Source organism: Balaenoptera physalus (assembly GCF_965194825.1).
Source record: "Balaenoptera physalus genome assembly, chromosome: 10".
In the NCBI taxonomy this organism is placed as follows: domain Eukaryota; kingdom Metazoa; phylum Chordata; class Mammalia; order Artiodactyla; family Balaenopteridae; genus Balaenoptera; species Balaenoptera physalus.
In genome coordinates this window covers 87,779,090-87,803,823 of record NC_138889.1, presented here as the reverse complement: position 1 = coordinate 87,803,823, position 24,734 = coordinate 87,779,090, and the positions used below count along the sequence as shown (strand labels likewise).

Genomic DNA, 24,734 nt, shown 5'->3' with positions numbered 1-24,734 from the left:
TATCAACCATTTCTCTAAACTGCCTTCTACAGATATGAACAAGACAGCTTCCTGTTCTCATGGAACATGCATTCTACTAGTGGTGGTTAGTGGTATGGGGAAAGGGTAGTGATAAATGATACATATAAATCTATAAAATTACTTCAGAGAGTGATAATGCTATGAAGAAAATAAAACTCTGTGCTGTAATACAGTGACGAGAAGTTACTCTAGATAGGGCAGCCAGAGAAGGCCTTGCTGAGGAGGTAACATGTGGGAGAAGATCTAAATGTCCAGAAGAAGCAGCAAAGCAAAGACCTGTAAAGGAAGTTCAGATAAAAAGAACAACTAGTGCAAAATTCCTAAGACACAAATAATCTTAGCATGTTTCAGGAACAGAAATAAGGCCCATGTGGCTAAAGGATGGTGGTGGGAGCAGAATGATGAGGTTGGAGAATTAGCCAAGGCCTTGTAGGCCACGATAAGGACTTTGTATTTTCCTCTGAGTAACACTAGCAGGTTTTAAGGAGGGTAATGACATTACCTGATTTATATTTTGAAATGTTAACTCTGGCTGTTGCATGTTTAATAAACTCTAGAAAGGCTAAAGTAGAAACAAGGAAAGCAAGAAACAAGGAGGCAACTGCAATTGTCCATGTGGGAAATTATATATATGGAGATCAAACCAACAGGATTTACTGAGGGAGTGGATATGAGAGGAAAGAAATGAATCATAGATGGCTCCAAACTCTTAGGCATGAGCTACAAAGTAAACGGTAGTATTATTTACTGAGGTAGGGAAGATGAAAGGAGGACTTGGTTGGGGGGTTAGGGTGATAATCATGTTTTGGACATATTATGTTTGAAATACTTATTCAATATCCAAATGCAGATGACAGGAGGATACCTAGATATGACTCTAGAGATATAAATTTGAAAATCTTTTAATATATATGGCAACTCACCGAGGGTGAGTTGAAAGAGAAGAAAAAGGATGGAGGTCCAAGTGTCGCTTGTTGAAGGGCACTCCAACATTTAGAAGCCAAGTAGAGAGGCAGCAAGTATATCATCCTGTCACCCTTCTGGATTACAAGTTTTGTTGTTGTTGTTGTTGTTGTTGTTTTAAAGATTGATTGATTGATTGATTGATTGTTATGTTGGGTCTTTGTTTCTGTGCTAGGGCTTTCTCTAGTTGCAGCAAGCAGGGGCCACTCTTCATCGCGGTGCAGGGGCCACTCTTCATCGCGGTGCGCGGGCCTCTCACTATCGTGGCCTCTCTTGTTGCGGAGCACAGGCTCCAGACGCACAGGCTCAGTAGTTGTGGCTCACGGGCCTAGTTGCTCCGCGGCATGTGGGATCTTCCCAGACCAGGGCTCGAACCCATGTCCCCTGCACCAGCAGGCAGACTCTCAACCACTGCACCACCAGGGAAGCCCCTGTTGTTGTTTTTTTAATTGAAGTATAGTTGATGTACAATATTATATTATACCTATATGTTACAGGTGTATAATATAGTGATTCACAATTTTTAAAGGTTACATTCCATCTATTGGATCACAAGTTCTTTCAGAGGCAGGACAGTGTCTCCTTCATCTTTATGGTACCCTGGAGAACTTAGCTTAGTAACAGAAACTCAGAGATGCTCAGTACATTCTAATGAGTGAATGAATGTTTGCCATTTGATTTCTCAAGCTTTCACTGAAGAAATATAATACTTGATAAAGGCAACAGTGCCTTGCATATAGCGGACACTCAAATATTTGTTTAATGAATGAAAGAAAAATCCTGGACTGTGTTTTGCTATACACATTTTAGTACTCAAATTGTCCCAGAGAGCATGGCAAGGAAAGGTAGCAAGCAAGCAGCAGCCTACATCTCCATACTTCCAACCAATGACAATCACAAATGCCCTAAACCCTTCATCCTGGTCCCTACTACAGGGTAGCGGGGGAAGATGGGGAATGGTACTAGAGACTGCAGCAAGGAAAAGAAGGGCTTTCAATTCCCACAGTAAAGCAGAGTTCTGGCTTTCATGTCATAAGTGTGTATTAAGCACCTATTATGTGCCAGACACTAGAGTAAGTACCAGGTATACAGCAGCAGGCAAAACAGATAGTGTCCTTCAAAGAACTTCCATTCTAAAGAGGAAGGTATCTATTACATACATAGCATATAGGTATGTAGTTATATTTCTAAGAATTTTGTGGAAGCACAGTAAACATATACCATTACTCAAAATAACAGGGGGCCGAGGGTGGAAGGCAGGAGGTTTCTAACATGAAATACCTTAAGAAGTCAGGTTGGGAGGTAGGGAAGGGGTGAGAATTAGTTAGGTGGAGGTAACAGCATGTATCAGGGTTTTAAGGTAGAAAGGAATTTAGGATGATTCAAGGAATTTTAGACTGGCCAGTAAATGCAGGGCCATACACAGCACATTCCAGATTTTTAAAAACTTGACCTTAAGGTGTAGGAGTAGCAATGGAAAGGTTTCAAGCAAAGAAGCAACACTATCAAACTGGCAGATTTGTGTTTTTAAAAATCACTCTGAATGCTATGAAGAGAATGAATTGAAGGGGGGAGGAAGAGGGAGGGACTGGGAATTTGGGGTTGGTAGATGCAAAATATTACATTTAGAATGGATAAACAATAAGGTCCTACTGTAAAGCACAGGGAACTATATCCAATCTGTATTTTAAAAAAGAATATATGAATATATATATATGTAGAACTGAGTGACCTTGCTGTACAGCAGAGATTGCCACAACTCTGTAAATCAACTCGACTTCAATCAAAAAATAAAGAATAAAAAAATAAAACAATGAATTGAAGGAAGGAAAGAAAAGGTTTAAGATTACTTAGCTATCCAAGTGAAAAATAATGGCTTGGATCAGGGTGGAGCAGTAGAAACAGACAGTAGACAATTTCAAGATATATTTAAGAGATTAAAAAAAAAAATAGCTAGGCTTGGTGACTGAGCACACACAACTCTCAGGTTCTGGCCTGAGCAGCTAGGTGGACAGAGGTGTGACTTACTGAGAAAGGATTCACTAGACAAGCAGAGGTGGGGTGGATGGGGAAAGCATGAGCATCACTAATGATTCTCGCTATACACCCAAGTAAAAGCTCAAAGAGGTAGATGGATATGCGATTAGGTGCTCAGAAGAGGTCTGCGCTTTAGACACATATATGGGCATCTCCAGAGATGGTATTTAAAGTAACGGGCATGGATATGATATCCTCAGGAGAAAGCACAGAATGGACAAGAAATTCTATCAATCCCAACCCCAAGGAAACAACATGTGGAGATTAGAAGAGTAAGAACTAGTGAAGAACAGGAAAAAGCAGTGGGCCAGAAGGGAGGAAAACCAGAATATACAGTGCTATGGAAGTGAAAGGAAGCATGTTTCAATTAGGAAAACAAACGGACAATGGTGATAAAGAACACTGAAATAAGGATATTAATGACGGTTAGGTTTCCAGGCCAGTTACAAAAGGTCATTAACACATTACATAGGTAGATTACAGCATTAGACTATCTTACCATGATGCAGTGCAGTACAGTAATGAAGCGTGCAGGCTTTAGATCCACAATGCCCAGGTTTAAATCCCAGCTCCACTACTTACTTGCTATGTGGGTTTAAGTTTATTAATGTCACTATGCCTCCGTTTCCAATTCTTAAAAGAGAAGGTAAAAATAGTACCTACCATAAAAATAGTACCTACCTTAAAAGACTATTGTGAATGGAATATTACTCAGCCATAAAAAGAAATGAAATGGAGGTATTTGTAATGAGGTGGATGGAGTTAGAGTCTGTCATACAGAGTGAAGTAAGTCAGAAAGAGAAAAACAAATACAGTATGCTAACACATATATACGGAATCTAAGGGAAAAAAAAAAAAAAAGGCCATGAAGAACCTAGTGGCAAGACGGGAATAAAGACACAGACCTACTAGAGAATGGACTTGAGGATATGGGGAGGGGGTGGGGTGAGATGTGACAGGGTAAGAGAGTGTCATGGACATATATACACTACCAAATGTAAAATAGATAACTAGTGGGAAGCAGCCGCATAGCACAGGGAGATCAGCTCGGTGCTTTGTGACCACCTAGAGGGATGGGATGGGGAGGGTGGGAGGGAGGGAGATGCAAGAGGGAAGAGAAATGGGAACATATTGTATATGTATAACTGATTCACTTTGTTGTAAAGCGGAAGCTAACACACCATTGTAAGGCAATTATACTTCAATAAAGATGTTAAAAAAAAAAAAAAAACACACACACACAAAAAAAAACACACACACAAAAATAAAATAAAATAAAAGACTATTGTGAGGATTAAATAAACTAGTGTGGGTGTTTATCACTTAAAACAGTAGCTAGCACAAATAAGTTGTCAGTTTATGATAGCTACTATTACTTACAACATTGTTTTTATGGGAAAATACTTTCTGAACAACAGAAGTTTATAACCTTTCACTAATTTGGGATTGTCTCTACTCCTTATAAATTGTGATCTTACAGGTCTCATTACAAAAGCCTTGAGGGAAACGTTAGATTTAAAACTTACTCAAAAAGTCCTCAATATAGTAGCTGACCATTTTTAGAGAAGCTAATCATTGTTTTCTTTTACGGAAGGGTACCTCTCACACTCACTGCACATTCATACTATAATCAGAAGGAATTTATATATTAGGAAATTCTAAAAATTGGTGGCAAAAAAAAAAGGCTGTTTCAAGTCAAAAAGGCAAAAAACAAATATAATTCTATTTTAAAACAAAATATTTCCATTTAGTCACTTTCTGGTGTGACTAAACACAACATCTATCATCACCATGATGAAACAGTCTGTCTCTTCCTGTTCTGTACAAGATATAAATGTCAGGGAGAGAAAAGGCGCAGGTCTGTAGCTTCCTGATGATCATCTTATTTCCAAAAGCATGGAAAGGTATTTATAGTATCCAAACTAGCGCCACAAAGAGTATTTCCAACCACATGGTGATAGGCAAAGGTATGCTCATTTGGTCCCTGAAACTGAGAAGATCCCAAATAAATGAAGATTTATCAATATATGACCCGGTCCTATCTCTGAACTTCCCATATACGTACCAAGCACTATTTTAGAAACATTCAGAAATCTCTCTGTACACTCTATTTAAGGTATCAATAAAATGCTTGAGTTTTCCCATTAGCGCTTTATTTTTCAATTATTAAAACAATGGAAATACCTAATATCTTATGGAGCTGTTATACCAAAAAATTGTTTACTATGCTGTTTCCTATCAACTGATGAAAATGTTTCATTTCAGGACCAAGTAAAGACATAAGGTAGGATGTAAGATCCCATGTCAGTAACAACTGAATGTCATTACCATCTGTTAGCTTCTGAATATGTTACTGGAAACAAGGTGACAGGCTAACTCCTTATGGATAAGTTTCCATACTACATCATCACAACTAGTATTTATTTCCACCTTCAAGAAAAACTGCCAAAAGGGGGAACAAAAATATTCAACTGATACACGAATTATGAAACAGCTTTTTAAAATGTTACAAAAATATGAATAGGCTCCTGAAAGCACAGAATACTTAAAGGGCATATTTCAGATTCAGTATTTTTTATAGAACTGAAATGAGCGAGCACATCACAGTTTGAGGAATAAAATGAGGTACAATTAAGAAGTGTGTGTAGCCCTGTACAGATGGCCTGATCCTAACACAAGATGTTAACAAAGCAAGTTGATGGGGGAGGGAGAAAGCCTGCATTTTCTATGCTATAATTTAGCTAACTCCACCCCCAAAATAAATTTTAAGAGGGGAGGGGCTTAGCATTTAAGAATCAGTAATTTCCAATAAACAGAAAATAAATCCCTTTTAGATTATGTGTTCCAAATAAATCTACTTACTGTTTTCAAATGTGTTTGGGAAGTCATTCTTTGTTACTTTGATAAATAACATTTGGAAAATATGACAAGTAGATTTTAGTTTCTTGACTCAGAAGTATTCTGCTAAAAGAAATAACAGAAATAACTAGATAGCATTTGTTTCATGTACCTAATAAAACAGTTGTCATTTAAAACATAAAATACGCTGCACAAATACCTATCACTGCTGTTCCCTGAAGAGAAAGTAATTTTAATTTGTAAATTATGGTATTTGATGAAAGATACTTGAAAAATGGTAGTCAAATTACCACCAAAAAAACAAAAAAAGGGAAAAGTGCCATACATTTTTCATAAAACTCCTTAAAATGTCTTAACTGTATATAATACAAAGTTATGACTATTTCTGAAAAGTCTCAGCATTTAATTATTTAGCTCCAAATTGGCACATCACATTATTATTTTTTTAACCCCATCTCTTTTAAACAAAGGACCTAAAATTTTCTAAGAAAGCGTACTTCCCTTTTCTTGAACAAATTTTTTCTCATTCTCTCACAATCACCCCAAGGTACTATCTAAGACAAAGACCAGCTACTCTTCGCACATATTTTCCAAATCATGAACGTGGAACTTTTATGAAAACAAAGAAGATAACCTAGAATACTGTAATATATAAAGTAAAAAAAAAAAAAAGTTCACTTCTGTTGTGACAATAATAAAGAAATCTGATGAGATCATAAAACCACGAAGCTTCCTGTTGGTAGCTGAGGATGAAGTCATTAGCAACCCAGGATTCCCTGGTCCTTGTAATCAGAAGCTGCACCTACCAGATTCTTCATTGTTCGGCAGAGGTGTCTTGAAAACACCCCGCTCCCGAATGGTCCAAACCAAACCACGCCTTCCAGTTATCATTCAAATGGACCGTTTCACGTTTCACAGTGTGGCACTACTACACGTTTCCCGCGAGCTTAAATATCTAGTAAGAGTCAACATTTTAGATTCCCTTGGTCATGCTGGAGCAAAGATGAACTCTTGAACCCCACGCTACATAATGAACCGGGGCTTCAGAAACCGAGATGGAGAAGCATGCTTCTGTTCTTCAACCTTTATGGCCTTCACCGACCGCCCCTCACCTCCAATTTCTTCCCAACTTTAGTCACCCCAAGGCAAAGAGAGATTCCATACTTCCTGCTGTTGTTAAAAGAGGAGGACACCCAAGAGTAACTTTGAACGCGTATACGAGAAATAGCTTCATCTTGGCCACCACTGCAAACATATGTCACCCAGCCACGGCGCAGCGTTCGCGCCCCAACGGGCCCCCTCCTAGGGCCCACGCCCCCCGGGTTCTCCCGCAGCACAGCCCTCCCGGGTCCCCCAATGTCAGGGACGCGGCTCCGCGCCTCTTCCTCTCCCGCCTCCCCCACCCTCACACTCAACGCCGGGGCCCCCAAGACCACATTGTCGGTTCCAATACAATGGAATGTCACTGCCCCGAACCCCTCGGCGCCCCCCTCGTACCCCCGGAACCAGTCCCGAGTCTCCCTGATCGCCGAGTTCAGCCACGAACCCAAACTTCACCATGTGAGAGCCCGGACCCGGGAGGTGACGGGGACCCACGACTCCCGCCCAACCCTCCCTTTTACCCACGGTCCCCGACCAGCCCTGGCTGCGAGTCCCGCACTGGGCGCCCCCACCCACCCCGAGACCACCCCACAGGAGTCATGAGCCGTCTCTCCCGGCCAGGGCTATGGCGAGGAGACGAGCGGAGGGCTCCCAGCCGGCCCGGACCCCTGGGCGGGGCTGCACAGGGGCGAAGGCCCCAAACGCATCCCTGGCCTTTCCTGGCTCACCACGACCCCGCCGCCCACCCTCCCTACCTGGCCTTGAGGCTGGGGCTGCTGCCGCTGCTGCAGCTGCTGCTGGAGGCGGCGGCCGCGGCTCGGGGTTCGTAGGCCCAGGCGGGGGCGGGGGGTTGTGCGGTGGCGTTGGCGGGGGCGGCGGGGGGTGCGGGCGGCGGCGGCGGGTCGGCGAAGCCGGAGGTCGCGTAGTTCCTGTCCATCGTGGGGGTTGCGTAGGGAGGGCGGGCAGCAGCGGGGGCTCCTCTAGGGCCCAGCGAGAGGGGGGCGGGAGGGGAGGGAGGGGGCGGGGGGAGGAAGAGGAGGAGGAGGAGGAGGCGGCGGCGGCGGCGAAGGGAGCTGGCCCCCTCACATGGCCTCGGCGGGCGGACGGGCGAAGGGCGCGCTGGCCTGTCTGTGTCGGGGGAACCCGGGCCGCGGTGCGCGGCGAGGCCCCAGCTGGGCGTCAGGGAAGCGGCGGCATCCGCGGCCGGGACTCACGGCGGCGGCGGCGGCGGTCGCTGCGCCCCATGTTGGTGGATTTCCCAGGATGCACCTCCCGCCCCCCTCCGCCCCGCGGCCTCGCCCCGCCTCCCCTCGGCGCCCCGCGCCCGCGGCTCGCGGGCCAGGCGGACAGCCCGAGAGGCCTCCGCCGCCACCGCCGCCTCTGGAAGGCCAGCCGGGGCGGAGAAGGCTTGAGGCCTGTCCGGCCCAGCCGGCTCCGGGAACACGGAGGGGCGCCCGCCAGCCCTAGCCCAACGGGCCGCGGACTTCCCGCCCTCGTCTGCTCCAAGGGGAGCTGTCCGCGCTCGCCGCGCCCCGCGTGGGAAGGGGCCGCGCCTGCCGTTAGTCCTCGCGAGGGAGGGGAAGTTGAACGGAAACCCAGCGCAGGGTGCTGCAGAGGGGGAGGCTTGTCAGCGCTTTGCCTGCAGTTCGTTATTTGACCCTTCTAGTTATTTTGAGCGACTCAAATACTCAGTTCCCACATCGCGATTCCTTTCTCTGCGCCTCGTCCCAAACCAGAAACAGCTGAGCGGGCTGTTTTACAGTTCCGTTTACTCCCTTCCTGCCCAAAGCTTGGTGGGCTAGAGGACCCTTTTCCTGCTGTTAGGGGAGATTTACATTCAAAGAGATTCCAATTCAAACGTATTATTTGCCAATCCTCGTTGAAGGACTTTTCCCAGGGGCTCTTATTAACTGTCCCCACCCCCTCCTTGGGGATTTTTCTCATTCTGGGTTTCAGAATCGTCTGTCCCAAGATAAATACTGCCTCTTCATTGATTAATGCAGCTACCATCTGGATGACTTTAATTACTATAAATTTAAACTCACTGTGCACACGTTGTGTTGGACTTTTTGTTTGAGACTTGGAACTTCAGCAGGACTCTACCCAGACATTTCCGGTCAGACCTCCAAGCTGTTTGGTGGGGGGTAAATTAAAGATTATTTGCGGTTCTTCTAGTGTATGTCAGAGCTGTGCTTCTTTAGTAACTCACGAGTAGTGAAACTTAGGGATCATAGAAATCATCATTTGGTCCTTAAGGCATAAAGTAAAAGTTTAAAAAAACCGTAAAGTTTATTGACCACCACCCTTAAAAAATCAATACAGGTTTAACACCTATTTATGTGCTTAGCAGAGAAATCTATCCCTCAAGATAAGCCTGACATAAAGGTTAAGCAAATCAGACAGGCATAGTAGAAGTAATAAATTTGATACATTATCTCACCATTTAAAAAGCAGTTTAAACTTCGGTAATACCTGGTATTGGATCTGCTATTCCTTCTGAGATTAATTTTGTTCTGGGAGATTCTGTTTTTCTCCTGGCGCCTACATCCTTTTGTTCCTATTCATTCCTTTTTGTAAGTCTTTCGGCACCTGTGATGCTTGGAGTCTGGTCCGGGGTGGGGAAGCAAGGAAGTGAGTAGTCGTTATTTACAAATGAATTCAAATGTGTGGACCCAAGTGACTGCCAATTTTATGTTAATCCCAGTATGCATTTACTGAGGATATCTTTGAAAAGTGGTTTTCTTTGGGGAAGGAATTTGCCAGATAATATGAGATCCTGCAGAGAAGTAACATAAATCTTCCTTACAACATTTACTTTTCTTATTGCAGACTGGAGATCTGTAATCCAAATAAAACAAAAAAATTTTTTTCACTACTAACTATTCATTTATAAGTATTTTTGTGAGCACTAAAGTTTTGTCTGTATGGAAGGTGTAGGAAGTGGAGTGGCATGCTATAAATGGTTTATGGCACTTAGTTTGATACCCACAACTGGTACTCAGAATGAGTTATGCAGGCAATACCAAACAAGTGGCAATAAAACCTTTATAGTCCCTCACACCATTATGTAGTTTATGTCACATAAATCAGAGAAAAGATATTAAGGGGGAATTTTAGTATTTTATTTATTTATTTATTTAACAGTAAATTTTATTTTTATTTTTTTATTGGGGTATAGTTTTACAATGTTGCGTTAGTTTCTACTGTACAGCGAAGTAGTGAGTATTTTATAAATAATATTACTCTGTCACCATATATGATGTTCCTTTGCCCATTAAGTGAAATTTCCCTAGTTTACCCTAAGTCAATGCAAGTATATTTCCAATGTTACAACATGTCTACAAAATAACATCATAAAGTCTTTTTGGTAAAATTGATGGCATTATCTGAAGAATGTTTCTTCCCTACTGAAAATATACTCCCAACACTGCAAACTTTTCATGTTCTCTTTCAAATAATCCCCAACCACACTGTTTAAGTCTGATCTAGACCTCCTCAAAAGTCTACAGTGAGCTTTGTTGTTCTTGTTTTAAGTAAAAATGTTCATTCCAGTCTTTGCCTGCGGAACTTAAGATCCAGGTCAACTGTTATGTCTTCCATGACATTTCCCCAACTTTCCAAGGCAAAACCAATTGCTTCCTTTTCAATTGCTCTATGGTGCTTATTATATTTATTATATTTATTATATTTAACACCATCTTGTTGCATTGCAATTCGTTGTGTATTTGTCCCTTTCCCTCACAGATCATGAGTTCCTTAAAGGCAGGAGTTGTGTTTAATTCATCCTTGTATCCTCAGTACTTACCACTACTCCTGACATTATATTAGGCTCTAAATACATATTTATTGAATGAATAAATACAAATACTATTTTTTAAATACCCATTCAGAAATTCCATTTAATCATTTACATACTCCTTTCTAGAAACAAACAAACAAAGACAATTTGGTTGCAAGATGAATTGGGACCCTCCACTTAAAAAGAGTCTTTCCTCCTCCCCTACTCTCATCTTCACTTCCTTCTGAGTTTATTGACTGGAAGTTAGTGATGCCTTAGAAAATGTCCATGAACACTCTCCCCGCATTTCCCAAAATTCCTTCCATCCCATTAGAAAATCACTGAGTATTTCAACTGGTAGGAAGCTTGGAGTAGTTCATCACCCTCATTCTGTTGTTGATGAAACTGAAGCCCAGGGTTCAGCTTGTTTTAAGGTGATGGAGGCAATCAGTTGGGGGAGGGAGTAATGGAACTCTATCTCCACTGAGGCAGCCTTGTTTATTAGCTTGTGGGGAAATGCAGAGTTTAGGGTTAACTGATGAGAAATGTAGTCAGTAACTCTATATATTCCAATGTTACAAATAGACCAACCATTAATTAGAAAGATACAAGAAGGTCAAGTTTTGTGGGAAGTGGGTTGATTAAGGGAGGGGGCCTTAATTTTCCATTTTTCCTTTCTCTTCTGGCATTGGGAGGGGGAACTATAAGCCCTGTCTTTGCCAGGGGAGAACTCATTTCAGTCTCTTAGGTCAACATCAGAAATTAAATTAAAACATCAGAAATGAAGTAAGTCCCACTATCATTTTCTCTGAGGCTTGACCATACCAATCATATTTGGCTGCTCTCTCTGTTGCCTATCATACCCTCCAGGGTGACAGCAATGGAGTCAGAAGAGCTGCATTTAAGCCTGCTTCTTTGGAAGCCACAGGTGTCACTGAAAGACAGTGATGAGTCACATTCCTCCCAGTGAGGAGAACTTCAAGAAACATACTTGATCATCAATTTTGTATGTAGAGGAAGGGTCTAACTACGGATATGGATGATCTCTTGAACTCTGGTGACTGGCTTAGCTGATAGGGGTCTGGAAGAAGCCAGGTTGAATGACCAGAGACCAAAGCACAGTTTAAGTATGAGCTGGAAAGACAGGGGTGTGGCCTGATCATGAAGTCTATCACTGAGTGATATCTTTTATCTCCCTGAATAGATTACAGGAAATTTACACATGTTTCTGTGGATGATAGCTCTTCTCATCAGAATAACCAATATGCAGAGCGGGGGAGGCGTCACCAACGCCACTGCCATCACTTCCTCAGTCATGCCAAAGCACGAGTTCTCCGAGTTCTCCGTGGAAATGACCTGTGAAGGCTGCTCTAATGCAGTCACTCAGGTTCTCAATGAGCTGGGAGGAGTTCAGTTTGACATTGACCTGCCCAACAAGAAGGTCTGCATCAACTCTGAGCACAGCGTGGACACTCTGCTGGAGACCCTGGGGAAAACAGGAAAGGCTGTTTCCTACCCTGGCTCCAAGTAGTGAGGGCCTGGGCCTCCAGCCTGCAGGATGGACCAACGTAGACACAACTCTGATCCTCTCCTGCCTTCCAGACAGATCTAAGACCTGGCAATCCTGCTCAGTGATGGGAGTTCCTGCAGAGACCTTCACTTGCCCTGCTCCTCTGTAACTTCCCTGCAATAAAGTCCAGCTGCTTTTGCTGGGGGAGGTGGGTGGGCAAGAATAACCAATATGTATCGAATACATATGTGCTAGGTCCTGTGCTATGGGCTTTGCATGGTTTATCTCATTTAATCTTCAAAATATCCTTACAATGTGGGTGTTGGTCACTATTATTTCCATTTTATAGGAAATTGAGGCTTAATGACATTAACTGCCCAAATCATATAAACTAATATAAATTGTTAAGAGTGCAAGTGGAGCTTCAAACCAGCTATGTTTGACTCCAGAACCCAATAGGCTTGTTTAAAGTGCTACTGCCAGGTACCTCCACTAAAGAGTTGCTATGTTTTCTTTTATAATTGATGAATGTTTTGTGGGTACTTTAAGACTGTAAACTCCTGAAGCATCATTCCTTCACTACTGGTTTTAGTATCTGTATTAGTTTCCTGTGGCTGCAGCAACAAATTATCACAAACTGGGTGGCTTAAAACCATAGAAATTTATTGTCTCAAAATTCTGGAGGACAGAAGCCCGAAATCAAGATGTCTGCAGGGCTCTGTGTGCTCCCTCTGGAGGCTCTAGGGGAGAATTCTTCCTTGCCTCTTCCAGCTTTTGGCGGCATTCCTTGGATCAGCTACCTCACTCCAGTTTCTGCCTCTGTCTTCACATTGCCTTCTCCTCCAGGTATCTTTCTCATCTGTCCTTTATAAGAACACTTGTCACTGGATTTAGAGTCCCCCCGGGTAATCCAGGATGATCTCATCTCAAGATCCTTAACTTAATGACATCTGCAAAGACCCTTTTTCCAAATAAGGTCTTATTCACATGTTCTATGGATTAGGAGATGGACATGGCTTTTGGGGAACCACAAATCAGCTCACTACAGCATATCCACTGATGATTCTTGATGAAATCAATTATTATTATGGTTGCCAAATTGTAATTTTTGTAACTCCATCCTTTCTTCTATAATAATTAGTTATCATTCTTCTACAAGAAGGAACTTTTCTTTATCTCCTATTTATCTACCTATCTATTTATTTCAGTATAGATTCATGAATTTTTTTATTCAATGGATTTGTGCAGAATAGAAATAACTTAGCAGGTTCAGGTTGTCCAAACCCTGTGTATTCCAGAGAAAGGTTTGGCCCTTGCCAGGCTCCAGGGCCATAACTTCTAAGCACTTGGAATATCCTGCCTGTTAAGAGTGGTTTTGTTTACCTGAGGCCTTGGACCACACTAGATAGCTACGCTAACAATGTGATTTATGGTGGGGACTTTGGACCACACAGTATCAGCTTGACCGCTGGAGGGGTTAGAGAATTAAGGTCAGCCACCAGGGAGTCAGCCATGCCTATGTGATCAACCTCCCCCCCAAAAAAAAAAAACCCTGGACACCAAGGCTCAGGTGAGCTTCCCTGGTTGGCAACACATCATGTGATGAATGTCCACAGGACTCCACTGGGAGAACACAACTTCAAGCTGCACCTGGTCTCCCTTAGACTCTACACTCTGTGCCTTTTTCCATTATTGATTTTAATCTGTATCCTTTCATTGCAACAAACTGTAACCATCAGTATAACAACTTGACTGCCTTGTGAGTTCTTATAGCAAATCATTGAATACAGGGTGGTCTTGGGAGTCCTTGAACACAGGATTATAGTCTGTTACCATATTTATTTATTTTGATGTTCAAATAGTGCCATATTTGGCCCAATACCCAAACATTTAATTACTTTAGTATACTTCCTCACAATAAGGAGCCATGTGAATCTCTTAAACAGGGAGTAAATGATCAAAGCTATGGACAACATTCCCTTGCTCTTCCCAAAGTCCCACCCCATTCCACATCTTCAGCCTGGATGGAACATCAGTGTATCAACATGAGAAGTACAGTCCCTTCATAGGTTTACACACGTACATACCACCACCACCACCAACAACAACAACAAAAAGAAAAGAAAACAATATTCCACTACTTTGGACAGTCCTATTATACTCCTGTTCTGGTTGTTTGCAAACACAACTTGAGGCAAATATCTTCCAGAGGTTTTGCTGCTGGAGGATTGAACCTCAAACCAAGGGTGGTAGAGCATGTGTTCTCAAGCCTCCAGTTTCTCATCTATGGCCTAAGAGTAGGGCACTAAAGCACACTCTGCCTGAGCAGAAATCCCCCTGCATAGCTGGTTTATACCCTCTCCCTTCTCTTGTTGCTTCTCTGTTCCCTTTATCACAAAGCCCCAGATATGGTGGTGGTAAAGGAAGCTTGTTGGGAGAGATCTAGACTTCACCTAATTGTCGTGCATGTTAATGTTAGTATATGTATATTAACTACTAAGTGTATCATTACCTGGTATCAGATTCAATTTTGTCAAATGGGATTTCTCCGTTACTTAAGATCCAGATATAGTAGGCTCAAACATCGTGTGGAAGTCCAAAACCCTCTAACAATTTTCTGCAAAGTCTAGGGAAACTTACAGTCTCTTGCTCAACATGTCTTCAAGTTTCTTCTGCTTCCATGAGTTGTTTCTCTGTTCAAGGGAGAAATCGAAATTCAGTCTCTTTATAGAGTTACGCACATACACACTCTACTCATAGAGAACATTTTTGAAAGTAACAAAGCACAGACTATTCATTATACTAGTTTTATTATTTTTATGCATACTCATTTTTTTTGCTACTCATGTAACGTGGCTGCTTGCTCACAACGTTAAAAACTCAGAGGAAGCATTGGTCATGACATGTTGTAGCAGACTCCTCTGGCACCCACATCACATCCCTTGGCTCACCTCTGAGACAGTGCTGACTTACCCTGTGTGCATAGCAGCCTACCCCAAGACCCTGCCATGCATCTTTCTGCATTCTGCTTTCTTGGGCATCACTGGAGCTCCCCAGAATGCAGGGGAGTTTGTATTTCCCCATCAGGAGAAATCCTCAATCAATGGAGAATGGATGTCCAGCCTCCCAGCTTCCAGGTGGGCTGTTATGGGAGGCATTTTTCATCCTTCTCAGAGAGTGGTCCTTATAGAAGTGAGCCCCTGCTGCCGACAACAGCAACTTTGATAATATGCCCTTTGGTTTGTCCTCCTGTCCTGCCTTTCTCCCTTCACTGTCATTCTTGCTCCCTCCCCATTAAACTACCTGCGCCCAAATTGTTCTGCTTTTGGGAGAACATGTCTTATACTAGTGTTTGATATAACTACTTAATTTTAGTGTTGTGATTTGAATTTGTATGTATGAGCTGTCCCAAGTCTTAGTTATTGAATCTTCTCCTATCAGCTATGGATTGGCTAAGGGGACAAGGCAGAGTGAAGGAAAGAATGTTGCTAAAAGTGCTAGAAGCTACATCTTGAAAACATGTTCAAGAGGTCAGAACTGGGACAATTCCAAAGAAGTTATGGATACAAGGGTGAAACAAGTGGGCTGGGGTCTTTAAAAAAACAAAACAAAAGAAAACTGTAGTCCTTCTGAACAAAAGCTTATATGCCCTCCCCCACCCCCCAAATAAAAACTAAAGATATACTCTTTGGAGAGACAGAATAGCATAACGCTTAAGAGCATAGACTCTGGAGCCAGGCTACATTCACTCAAATACTGCTTCTGCTGCTTAATGTGTGAACTTGGGTAGACTACTTACTTCTCTGTGCCTCAGTCTCCTTTTCTGTAAAATACCTGCCTGTAAAATTATTACTTAGTAATAATACTTGCCTCATAGAGGTATTAAAAGAATTAAATAACAGTATGTGCTTGGAACAGTGCTTGGCACATAGTTTTCAATTTTTTTTTAACTTTTTATTTTGACATGGAGTAGAATAAAGAATAATACAGAGCATATCCTATATCATTCATTAACATTTCATAAATGCTAACATTTACTACATTTGCTTTCAAACTCTCAGGCACACCATTCTTCTCAACATCATACTGGAGGTTCGGCCAGAGCAATAAGGTGAGGAAAACAGAAAGAAAAAAATAAAACTCTCTTTATTTGTGAATGTCATGTTTATGTCATAGGAAATCCTAAGGAATCTATTTTAAAAAGTAGAACTAATAATTGAATTTAGCAAGATCACAGGATACAAGGTCAATAAGAAAAAACAATTGTATTTCTACATAGTAACAGTAAACAATTGGAAAATACAATTTCTAAAAATTGAGATATTCACAAATTCTTAATTTCAAAGTATTCAGTCCAGTGGCTTTTAGTATATTCATAAGGTTGTACAACCATCGCCACTATCTAATTCTAGAACATTTATAACACCTCAGAAAGAAACCTCATGTCTAATAGCAAACACTTCTCATTCCCTCCTCCCCCTAGCCTTTGACAACCATTAATCTACTTTCTTTATGGATTTGCCTGTTCTGGACTTTTCATATAAATGGAATCATACAGTATGTGTGGACTTTTGTGTCTGACTTCTTTCACTTAGCATAATGTTTCCAAGGTTCATCCATGTTGTAGCATCTATCAGTACTTCATTCCTTTTTACAGTGGAATAATATTCCATTATATGGATATACCACATTTTGTGTATTCAGTCATAGGTTGGTAGACATTTGGGTTTTCCACTTTTTGGCTATTATGAATAATGCTACTATGAATATTTGTACACAAGTTTTTATGTGAATGTGTGTTTTTAATTCTGTTGGGTATACCTAAGAGTTGGAAAATTAAATTTTAAAAATAGCATTTTGAATAGCATAAAAAGACATGAACTGCTTAAGGATGAATTTAACAACATATATGCAATCCTTGTATACAGAAATCTATGAACATTGCTGAGAGATATTTTCAATATCTTGAAAAATATATTATGGATTGGAGGACTCATAATTGTTGAGGGTGATTCTCTTCAAATTTTTCTATAAATTTAATGCAACTCTAAATTCCCAAAAGTATTTTGATTTAGAAGTTGACAAGTTAATTCTAAAATATACATGGAAATGCAAAGTGCTTTGAATAGCCAAAATAATTTTGGGAAAGAATAAAGTTGTAGGACTTACACTACTTCTTTTCAAGACTTACTACAAAGCTTCAGTGAGCAAAACAGTACAGTACTGGCATAAGGATAGACAGAGATGAATGAAACATAAAAGAGGGCCCCAGGTATATCATCAATTGATTTTCAACAAAGATTCCAAGATAATTCAGATAATTAGGTGGGGAAAGGATAGCTTTTTAAACAAATCTTGCTAAAACAATTGCATAGTTGAATGGAGGAAAATGAATCTCAGTCCTAACTTCATATATACACAAAAATTAAACTTACATGTTAAAGCTGAAACTGTCAAATGTCTAGAAGAAAACAGAGGGAAATCTTCACAATCTTGGGGCAATGATTTCTTGACAGGACACACAAAATAATGAACATAAAAGAAAAGCAGATAAATTGGACTCCATCAAAACTTGAAACTTCTGCATTTTGAAAGACACTGCTAAGAAAATGAAAAGGCAAGCTATGACCAGGAGAAAATATTTGCCAAACACATATCTGACAATGGACTTGTATCAAGACTATACAAAGAACACTTGTAACTCAAAAGTAAGAAGAGAAACTAATCAATTAAAAAATGGCCACAGATTTGAATGAACACTTGATAAAAAGAAGATATGCAAATGGATAATAAGCATGTAAAAAGATACAAAAATAAAATTTTTTAAAAAAAGATACTCAATATCATCAGTCATCAGGGAAATGCAAATTAAAACCACAATGAGCTACCACTACATTCCACCAGCGTGGATAAAATTAAAAGACTGTAACAGCCAGTGTTGGCAAGGATGTGGGAGCCACTGGAACCCTCATACGTTCCTGTTGGGAATGTGAAATGGTTCAACCACTTTGAAAAATAATTTGGTAGTTTCTTATAAAGTTAAACATACACCCATCTATTACCAGCAGTACTACTCTGAGGCACTTACCCAAAAGAACTGAAATTATATGTCCACACAAAGACTTGTAGATGAATGTTCATAGTAGCTCTATTCACAAATACTTACCAACAGGTGAATAAACAAATTGTGATATACCAATACAATGAAATACTATTCAGCAATAAATAGGAATAAACTACTGGTATATGCAACAACATTCTGCTGAGTAAAAGAAACCACACACTAAAGAATATATGTCATATTATTTGATTTAGTATATAAAATTCTAGTATAGGCAAAATTAATCTATAGTGACAGAAAATAGGTTGGTGGTAGCCTGAGGCTGGAGAGTCAGGGAACTGATAGTAAAGGGGCAGATGGGAAATTTCTTCAGTTGGGATGATTGCTACTTGGGTGTCTACATTTGTTAAAACTCGTGGAACTGCTCGGTGAAGATGGCTCCATTTTATGGCATGTAAATTATACACGAATGAAGTTGTTATATGTGTAAAAATAAAATCAGAGAATACAAAAGTGCTCTTGGAAATTAAAAACATGACAATCTAAAAATTTTTCATTTAATAGAGTTAGAAGTTAAAGTATAAGAACTTATGCAGAAAGAAGAATGGCTGGAGAAAGAAATTGGAAATAGTGGATCAATCCAGAAAGTCCAATATTCAAGCATTAGGACTCATACAAAAAGTAGAGAAAACTGAGGAGAAGAAAGTGGCAAAAAATTATACAAGAAAGTTTTCTAGAATTACGGGGCACAGATCTTCACATTAAAAGGAGGCACTGGTTGCCAAGAACAATAAATGAAAACCAAGGCCCAGAATTGTGAATTTGAGATCACCAGGGATAAGAAAATTTGCAAGTTACCAGAGGATGGAAACTAGACCTCAGGAGACAAGAACAAAAACAGGGAGACCAGTGTTATGAGTGAATTGTGTCCTCCTAAAATTTTAGATGTCGAAATCCTAACCCTTAGTATCTCAGAAGTGACTGAATTTGGAAATAGGGTCTTTAAAGAGGTAATTAAGTTAAAATGAAGTCTTTAGGATGGGCCCTAATCAAATATGACTGGTATCCTTACAAGAAGAGGAGATTAAGACAGACGCAGAGAGAGAAGACCGTGCAAAAACAGAGAGAAGATGGCTAATCCACAGGCCAGCTAGAGAGGCCTCAGAAGAAATCAACCCTGCCGACACTTTAATCTCAGACTTCTAGCCTCCAGAATTGTAAGAAAATAAATTTCCATCCTTTAAGAAAAAAAAAAAAAAAAGGTTTCAGAGGGAAATAAATATGTCAAGGAATGGAATCAGAACACTGTTAAAGTTCTTAATGGCGATTAGATGCTAGAAGATGTTAGAGCAATATCCACATTATGCCAAGTAAAATGATTTTTTAACCTAGAACACTACACTTAGCTAAATTATAAATCAAGTGTGAGAGTAAAGAAAACATTCAAGGGCATGCAAGGATGAGGGATTTGATCCACTCTTTTCAACTACTTTTCCTTTGGGCGTGCCTTAGCCGGCTAAGGAATAGGACCAATTTCTCAAATTGTTCTCAATATTATAATCTCTGATATAAGTACTTTAATCTGTTTAATGCTGTTTAATGCTAGGAATTGTTGGAAAATGAACAAGAATGAAATGAAATGAAAATGGTAAATAATGAGACATTACAAAGTTTTCAGAAGCTGTAATAATACTACTATTAGGTGTTAACTTACGTTTACATAAAACTTTACAATTGAAAGACTTTTAACATGGTCAGAAGAAATGAAAGATCCTGTAGAGCAGCGGTCCCCAACCTTTTTGGCACCAGGGACCAGTGGTTTCGTGGAAGACAATTCTTCCTTGGATGGTGGTGGGGGGGGGCGGGGATGGTTCAGGCAGTAAAGCAAGTGATGGGGAGCGACGGGGAGCAGTAGATGAAACTTCAGTCACTCGCCGGCCGCTCACCTTCTGCTGAGCGGCCCGTTCCTAACAGGTTCGTGTTCTGGTCCGCCACCCAGGGGTTGGGGACCCCTGCTGTAAAGTAAGCGTTTGGCCTAGGGACTGGCACATGATAGATCCTTATGGTGGACACACCCTAAGGTGATCCCCAATGATCTCTCACCTCTTGTATTCAAAGCTTTGTAGAATCTCCTTCCTTAAGTGCAGGTGGAAACTGCGACTTTGTTCTAACCAACAGAATATAGCAAAGATAATGGGATGTCTCCCTTGTGATTATGTTACATTATATAAGGCTTTATTTTGCTAGCAGACACACTCTAGCAATCTATCTCTTGGCTTGATGAAATAAGCAGCAGTATAGAGGAATCCCATGTGGCTGGGAACTGCGGGCGGCTTCTAGGAACTGCAAGTGGCTTCTGGAGCTAAGGTTGGCCTCTAGCCTCCAGCCCATAAAGGCCTTCAATTCTACAGATGCAAGGAGATGAATTTTGCCAACAACCTGACTGAGCCTTAAAGTGGATTCTTCCACGATACAGCCTGCAGATGAGAACACAGCCTGGCCAACACCTTGAGTGCAGCCTTGTCAGATCCTGAGAAGAGGACTTGCTAAGTGGTGCCTGGACTCTTGACTCATAGAAACTGTGGGAAAATAAATGTGTGTTTGTTTGAAGCCGTTAGATTTGTGGTAATTTGTTATGCAGCGAAAGAAAACTACTACAGTGCTCAACAAATGTTAATTGATTTGAAATGTAAATGAGGTTAGGTCTACTGTCTAATCACCTTCTTTCTGACCATCCTCTTGGTTCTGCATTGTTTAACCCCTGCCCCACATCATCTGGTTTGTGACAAGAGATTCTGATTGATCTTGCTGCCTGCCTTGGGATGATTCTTGATGTCTGAAGTAGAGAGCTGCTAGTTTTTCTGCCCAATATCCACTTACCCCTGATTTAGTAACAGCATCATCTTCTTTTAGGGAACTGTCTTTCTCCAACTTCCAATCATGGTATGCTATCCTCTGGATACAGGGTGGGCACATGAACCAGGCCTGCCCACTCATTGGCCCAGCTAAGGTCATGTGACCCAAGCATGGCCAGTTAGAATCTTGGTGGTAACCTGTGGGCTTTGGATGGGAGAAAATTGCTTCTCTGCAGTCACTAAGCAGGTATAATGTAAGCCTGTGGCTGTGTCTTCCCCTGAAAATGGAGAAAGCCTGTGGGCAGCAGGACAGCGTTAACACAAAGAAGCAAATTTTAGAACTTGAGATATTAAGTCCCTGAGGACTGTTCCAACTGTAGACTTCCCAGTTTTGTAGACCAGTTTGAATTAAGTTTTTGTGACTTTCAACTAGAGTTCCAACTTATATAGCATCTTTTAGACTCTGCCTCTTAATCTATTTACCAGTGCCCCTGACATCATTTCTTCTGGTCCCTGAGTGAGAAAAATACGCTGAGTCAGCAATGGACTTGACACTCCTGCATTAACTTTGTAAGGACATTTCTAATCACCCTCACCTTCCAAATCTCTGTGGTTTTAGCCCTCAAAATTCTCTTAAGCATATTTAATAAGCTGTTGTTAGGACAAGTTCTATCTTTAGATGAAATGTGGCTATTCCACCTAGCTTTTTAGAGTTTGTGTCTGTGTTTCATTATCTTGTCACAGCAATCAAAATCTAGGAGATATATACATATATTTTATAACATTTTTTTTAGAGATTCATATATTGGTTTTTTTTTTTTTGGCTGTGCTGGGTCTTAATTGCTGCGTGCGGGCTTTCTCTAGTTGCGGCGAGCAGGGTCTACTCTTTGTTGTGGTGCGCGGGCTCTTCACTGTGGTGGCTTCTCTTTGCTGTGGAACACAGGCTCTAGGCGCGTGGGCTTCAGTAGTTGTGGCACACAGGCTCCGTAGTTGTGGCTTGTGGGCTCTAGAGCACAGGCTCAGTAGTTGTGGCACATGGGTTTAGTTGCTCCGCGGCATGTGGGATCTTCCCAGACCATGGCTCGAACCCATGTCCCCTGCATTGGCAGGCAGATTCTTAACCACTGTGCCACCAGGGAAGTCCGAGGATATATTTTTGAATTTCTTGAAATTTTACTTATAGACTTCACCTAGTTAAATATTACATAAAAATAATAACTAAAACAATACTCTTTTTTCTTACTCTTCAACAGAATATAAGGAAGTATTTAAAAAAAAACTTTCAGTTGGTCCTAAGAAAACTTTTCGTCTTAAAAGTAATTTTTTTTATTAATAAACTTTACTTTTTAGAGCAGTTCAGAGCAACATTGAGTGGGAAGTATAGAGAGTTCACATATACCCCATCCCCACACATGAACAACCTCTCCCACTATCAATATTCCACATCATAGTGGTACATTCATTATAATTGATAAACCGACATTGACACATTATTATCACCTAAAGTCCATTATGGTTCCCTCTTCATGTTGTACATTCTATGGGTTTGGACAAATATATAATGACATGCATCCACCATTACAGTATCATACAGAGTAGTTTCACTGTCCTAAAAATCCTCTGTTCTCTACCTATTCATCCTCCACGCCCACCCCCTCACCCAATCCCTGACAACCACTGATCTTTTTATATCTCTATAGTTTTGCCAATTCTAGAAAGTCATATAGTTGGAATCATACAGTTTGTCGCCTTTTGAGATTGGCTTTTTTCTCTTAATAACATTCATCTAAGTTTCCACTATGGTCTTTTCATGTCTTGATAGCTCATTTCTTTTTAGCAATGAATAATATTCCATGATCTGAATGTACCACAGTTTATTCACCTACTGAAGGACAACTTGGTTGCTTTCAAGTTCTGGCAATTATAAGTAAGGCTGTTATAAACATCCATATGCAGGTTTCTGTGTGGACATAAGTTTTCAACCCATTTGGGTCAGTACCAGGGAGCATCATTGCTGGATCAAATGGTAAAAGTATGTTTAGTTTTATAAGAAACTGCCAAACTGTCTTCCAAAGTGGCTGTACCATTTTGCATTCCAACCAGCAGTGAATGAGAGTTCATTTTGCTCCACATCCTCACCAACATTTAATGTTGTCAGTTCTGGATTTTGGCCATTTTAATAGGTGTGTATCTCTTTGTTGTTTTGATTTGCAATTCTCTAATGACACTCTGTTGGACATGTTTTCATATGCTTACTTGTCACCCAAATATCTTTTTTGGTGAGGTATTTGTTCAAGTCTTCTGCCCATTTTTTTTTTTTTAATTAATTAATTTATTTATTTTTGGCTATGTTGGGTCTTTGTTTCTGTGCGAGGGCTTTCTCCAGTTGTGGCAAGCGGGGGCCACTCTTCATCGCAGTGCACGGGCCTCTCACCATCATGGCCTCTCTTGTTGCGGAGCACAGGCTCCAGACGCGCAGGCTCAGTAGTTGTGGCTCACGGGCCTAGTCGCTCCGCGGCATGTGGGATCCTCCCAGACCAGGGCTCGAACCCGTGTCCCCTGCATTAGCAGGCAGATTCTCAACCACTGCGCCACCAGGGAAGCCCCCTTCTGCCCATTTTTTAAATCGGGTTGTTGGTTTTCTTATTGTTGAATTTTGAGACTTCTTTGTATAATTTGGATAACAGTCCTTTTATCAGATGTGTCTTTTGCAAATGTTTTCTCCTAGTCACTACCTTGTCTTCTCATTTCCTTGATTAAAGTAATTTTAAGGAGTATAAGTATTAACATTTATGGATTATTCAATTGGATAAAAAAATTGAAGGTGGTCTAAATGTTGAACATGAAGTTATGTTTAATAATAATCAGAGTTAAAAAAAAAATAATAATAATAATCAGAGTTTATTTATGTGTATGATACATAGTATTACTTAATGTGTTTCTCTTAAGTTGCAGGTACTATTACTCCTATAATTTAGTATAACATTACTATATTTTTTTGATTTTTAATTTATGTATAGATATAGGTCACAGAAGTAAATTCAGTTTTAAGGAGTAATATATTATAAATTTGCCTCAAACAATATATTAAATATTAAAACTGTGTTAAGGAATATTGCACTTTCACAACTGCAACTAAACTGTTTAAATAGAAAGCTAGCACCACTGGGTGAAAGATACATACAGCAATACCATGCTGTAAACATTGTTTTGAAAACATGCAACATGTTGTTCACATTTAACTCATATAATTGTATGCCACTATATGAAGAAGAATGTTTAATTGAAACAAGCAACAAAAATTTACTTAGCGTAAAGTTTATTCACATGTATAAAAAGTGTCTGTGATAACAAATCCGTTAAAACCAAAATATAATCAAACCTGTAGGAAAAATATGCATTAAAAAATGGGTTGCTTTTTCCAGATAATGAAAATGCTGATAAATTTGTACTGAATTGCCTTAAATTCTTGAACTGTTAGGGAAACATTTGTAAACAACAAAAAAATGTTGAAGGAAACACACGATACAGAAGATTGAAGGCATCATT

General features: G+C 40.5%; 2 protein-coding genes across 4 annotated transcripts in view; one reads left to right on the top strand and one right to left on the bottom strand.

The window, feature by feature from the left end:
- The window catches only part of QSER1 (glutamine and serine rich 1), an 87,276-nt gene extending 79,069 nt beyond the window's left edge, over nucleotides 1–8,207 (bottom strand). For all 3 annotated transcript variants that reach the window (XM_082410405.1, XM_082410406.1, XM_082410407.1), the window contains exon 1: nucleotides 7,737–8,207. In XM_082410405.1, coding sequence (XP_082266531.1) covers nucleotides 7,737–7,918 — 182 coding nt within the window. In that variant the 5' untranslated portion in view covers nucleotides 7,919–8,207. The remainder of the gene's footprint in view (nucleotides 1–7,736) is intronic.
- Nucleotides 8,208–8,224: 17 nt separating this feature from the next.
- LOC309636885 (uncharacterized protein) lies at nucleotides 8,225–24,047 on the top strand (the record flags this gene model as incomplete). Its single annotated transcript, XM_082410650.1, has 2 exons — nucleotides 8,225–8,539; nucleotides 11,964–24,047. 2 exons carry the CDS (start codon nucleotides 8,225–8,227, stop codon nucleotides 12,288–12,290), a joined length of 642 nt encoding a protein of 213 aa, XP_082266776.1. The 3' UTR covers nucleotides 12,291–24,047.
- Between the last annotated feature and the right edge of the window lie 687 nt (nucleotides 24,048–24,734).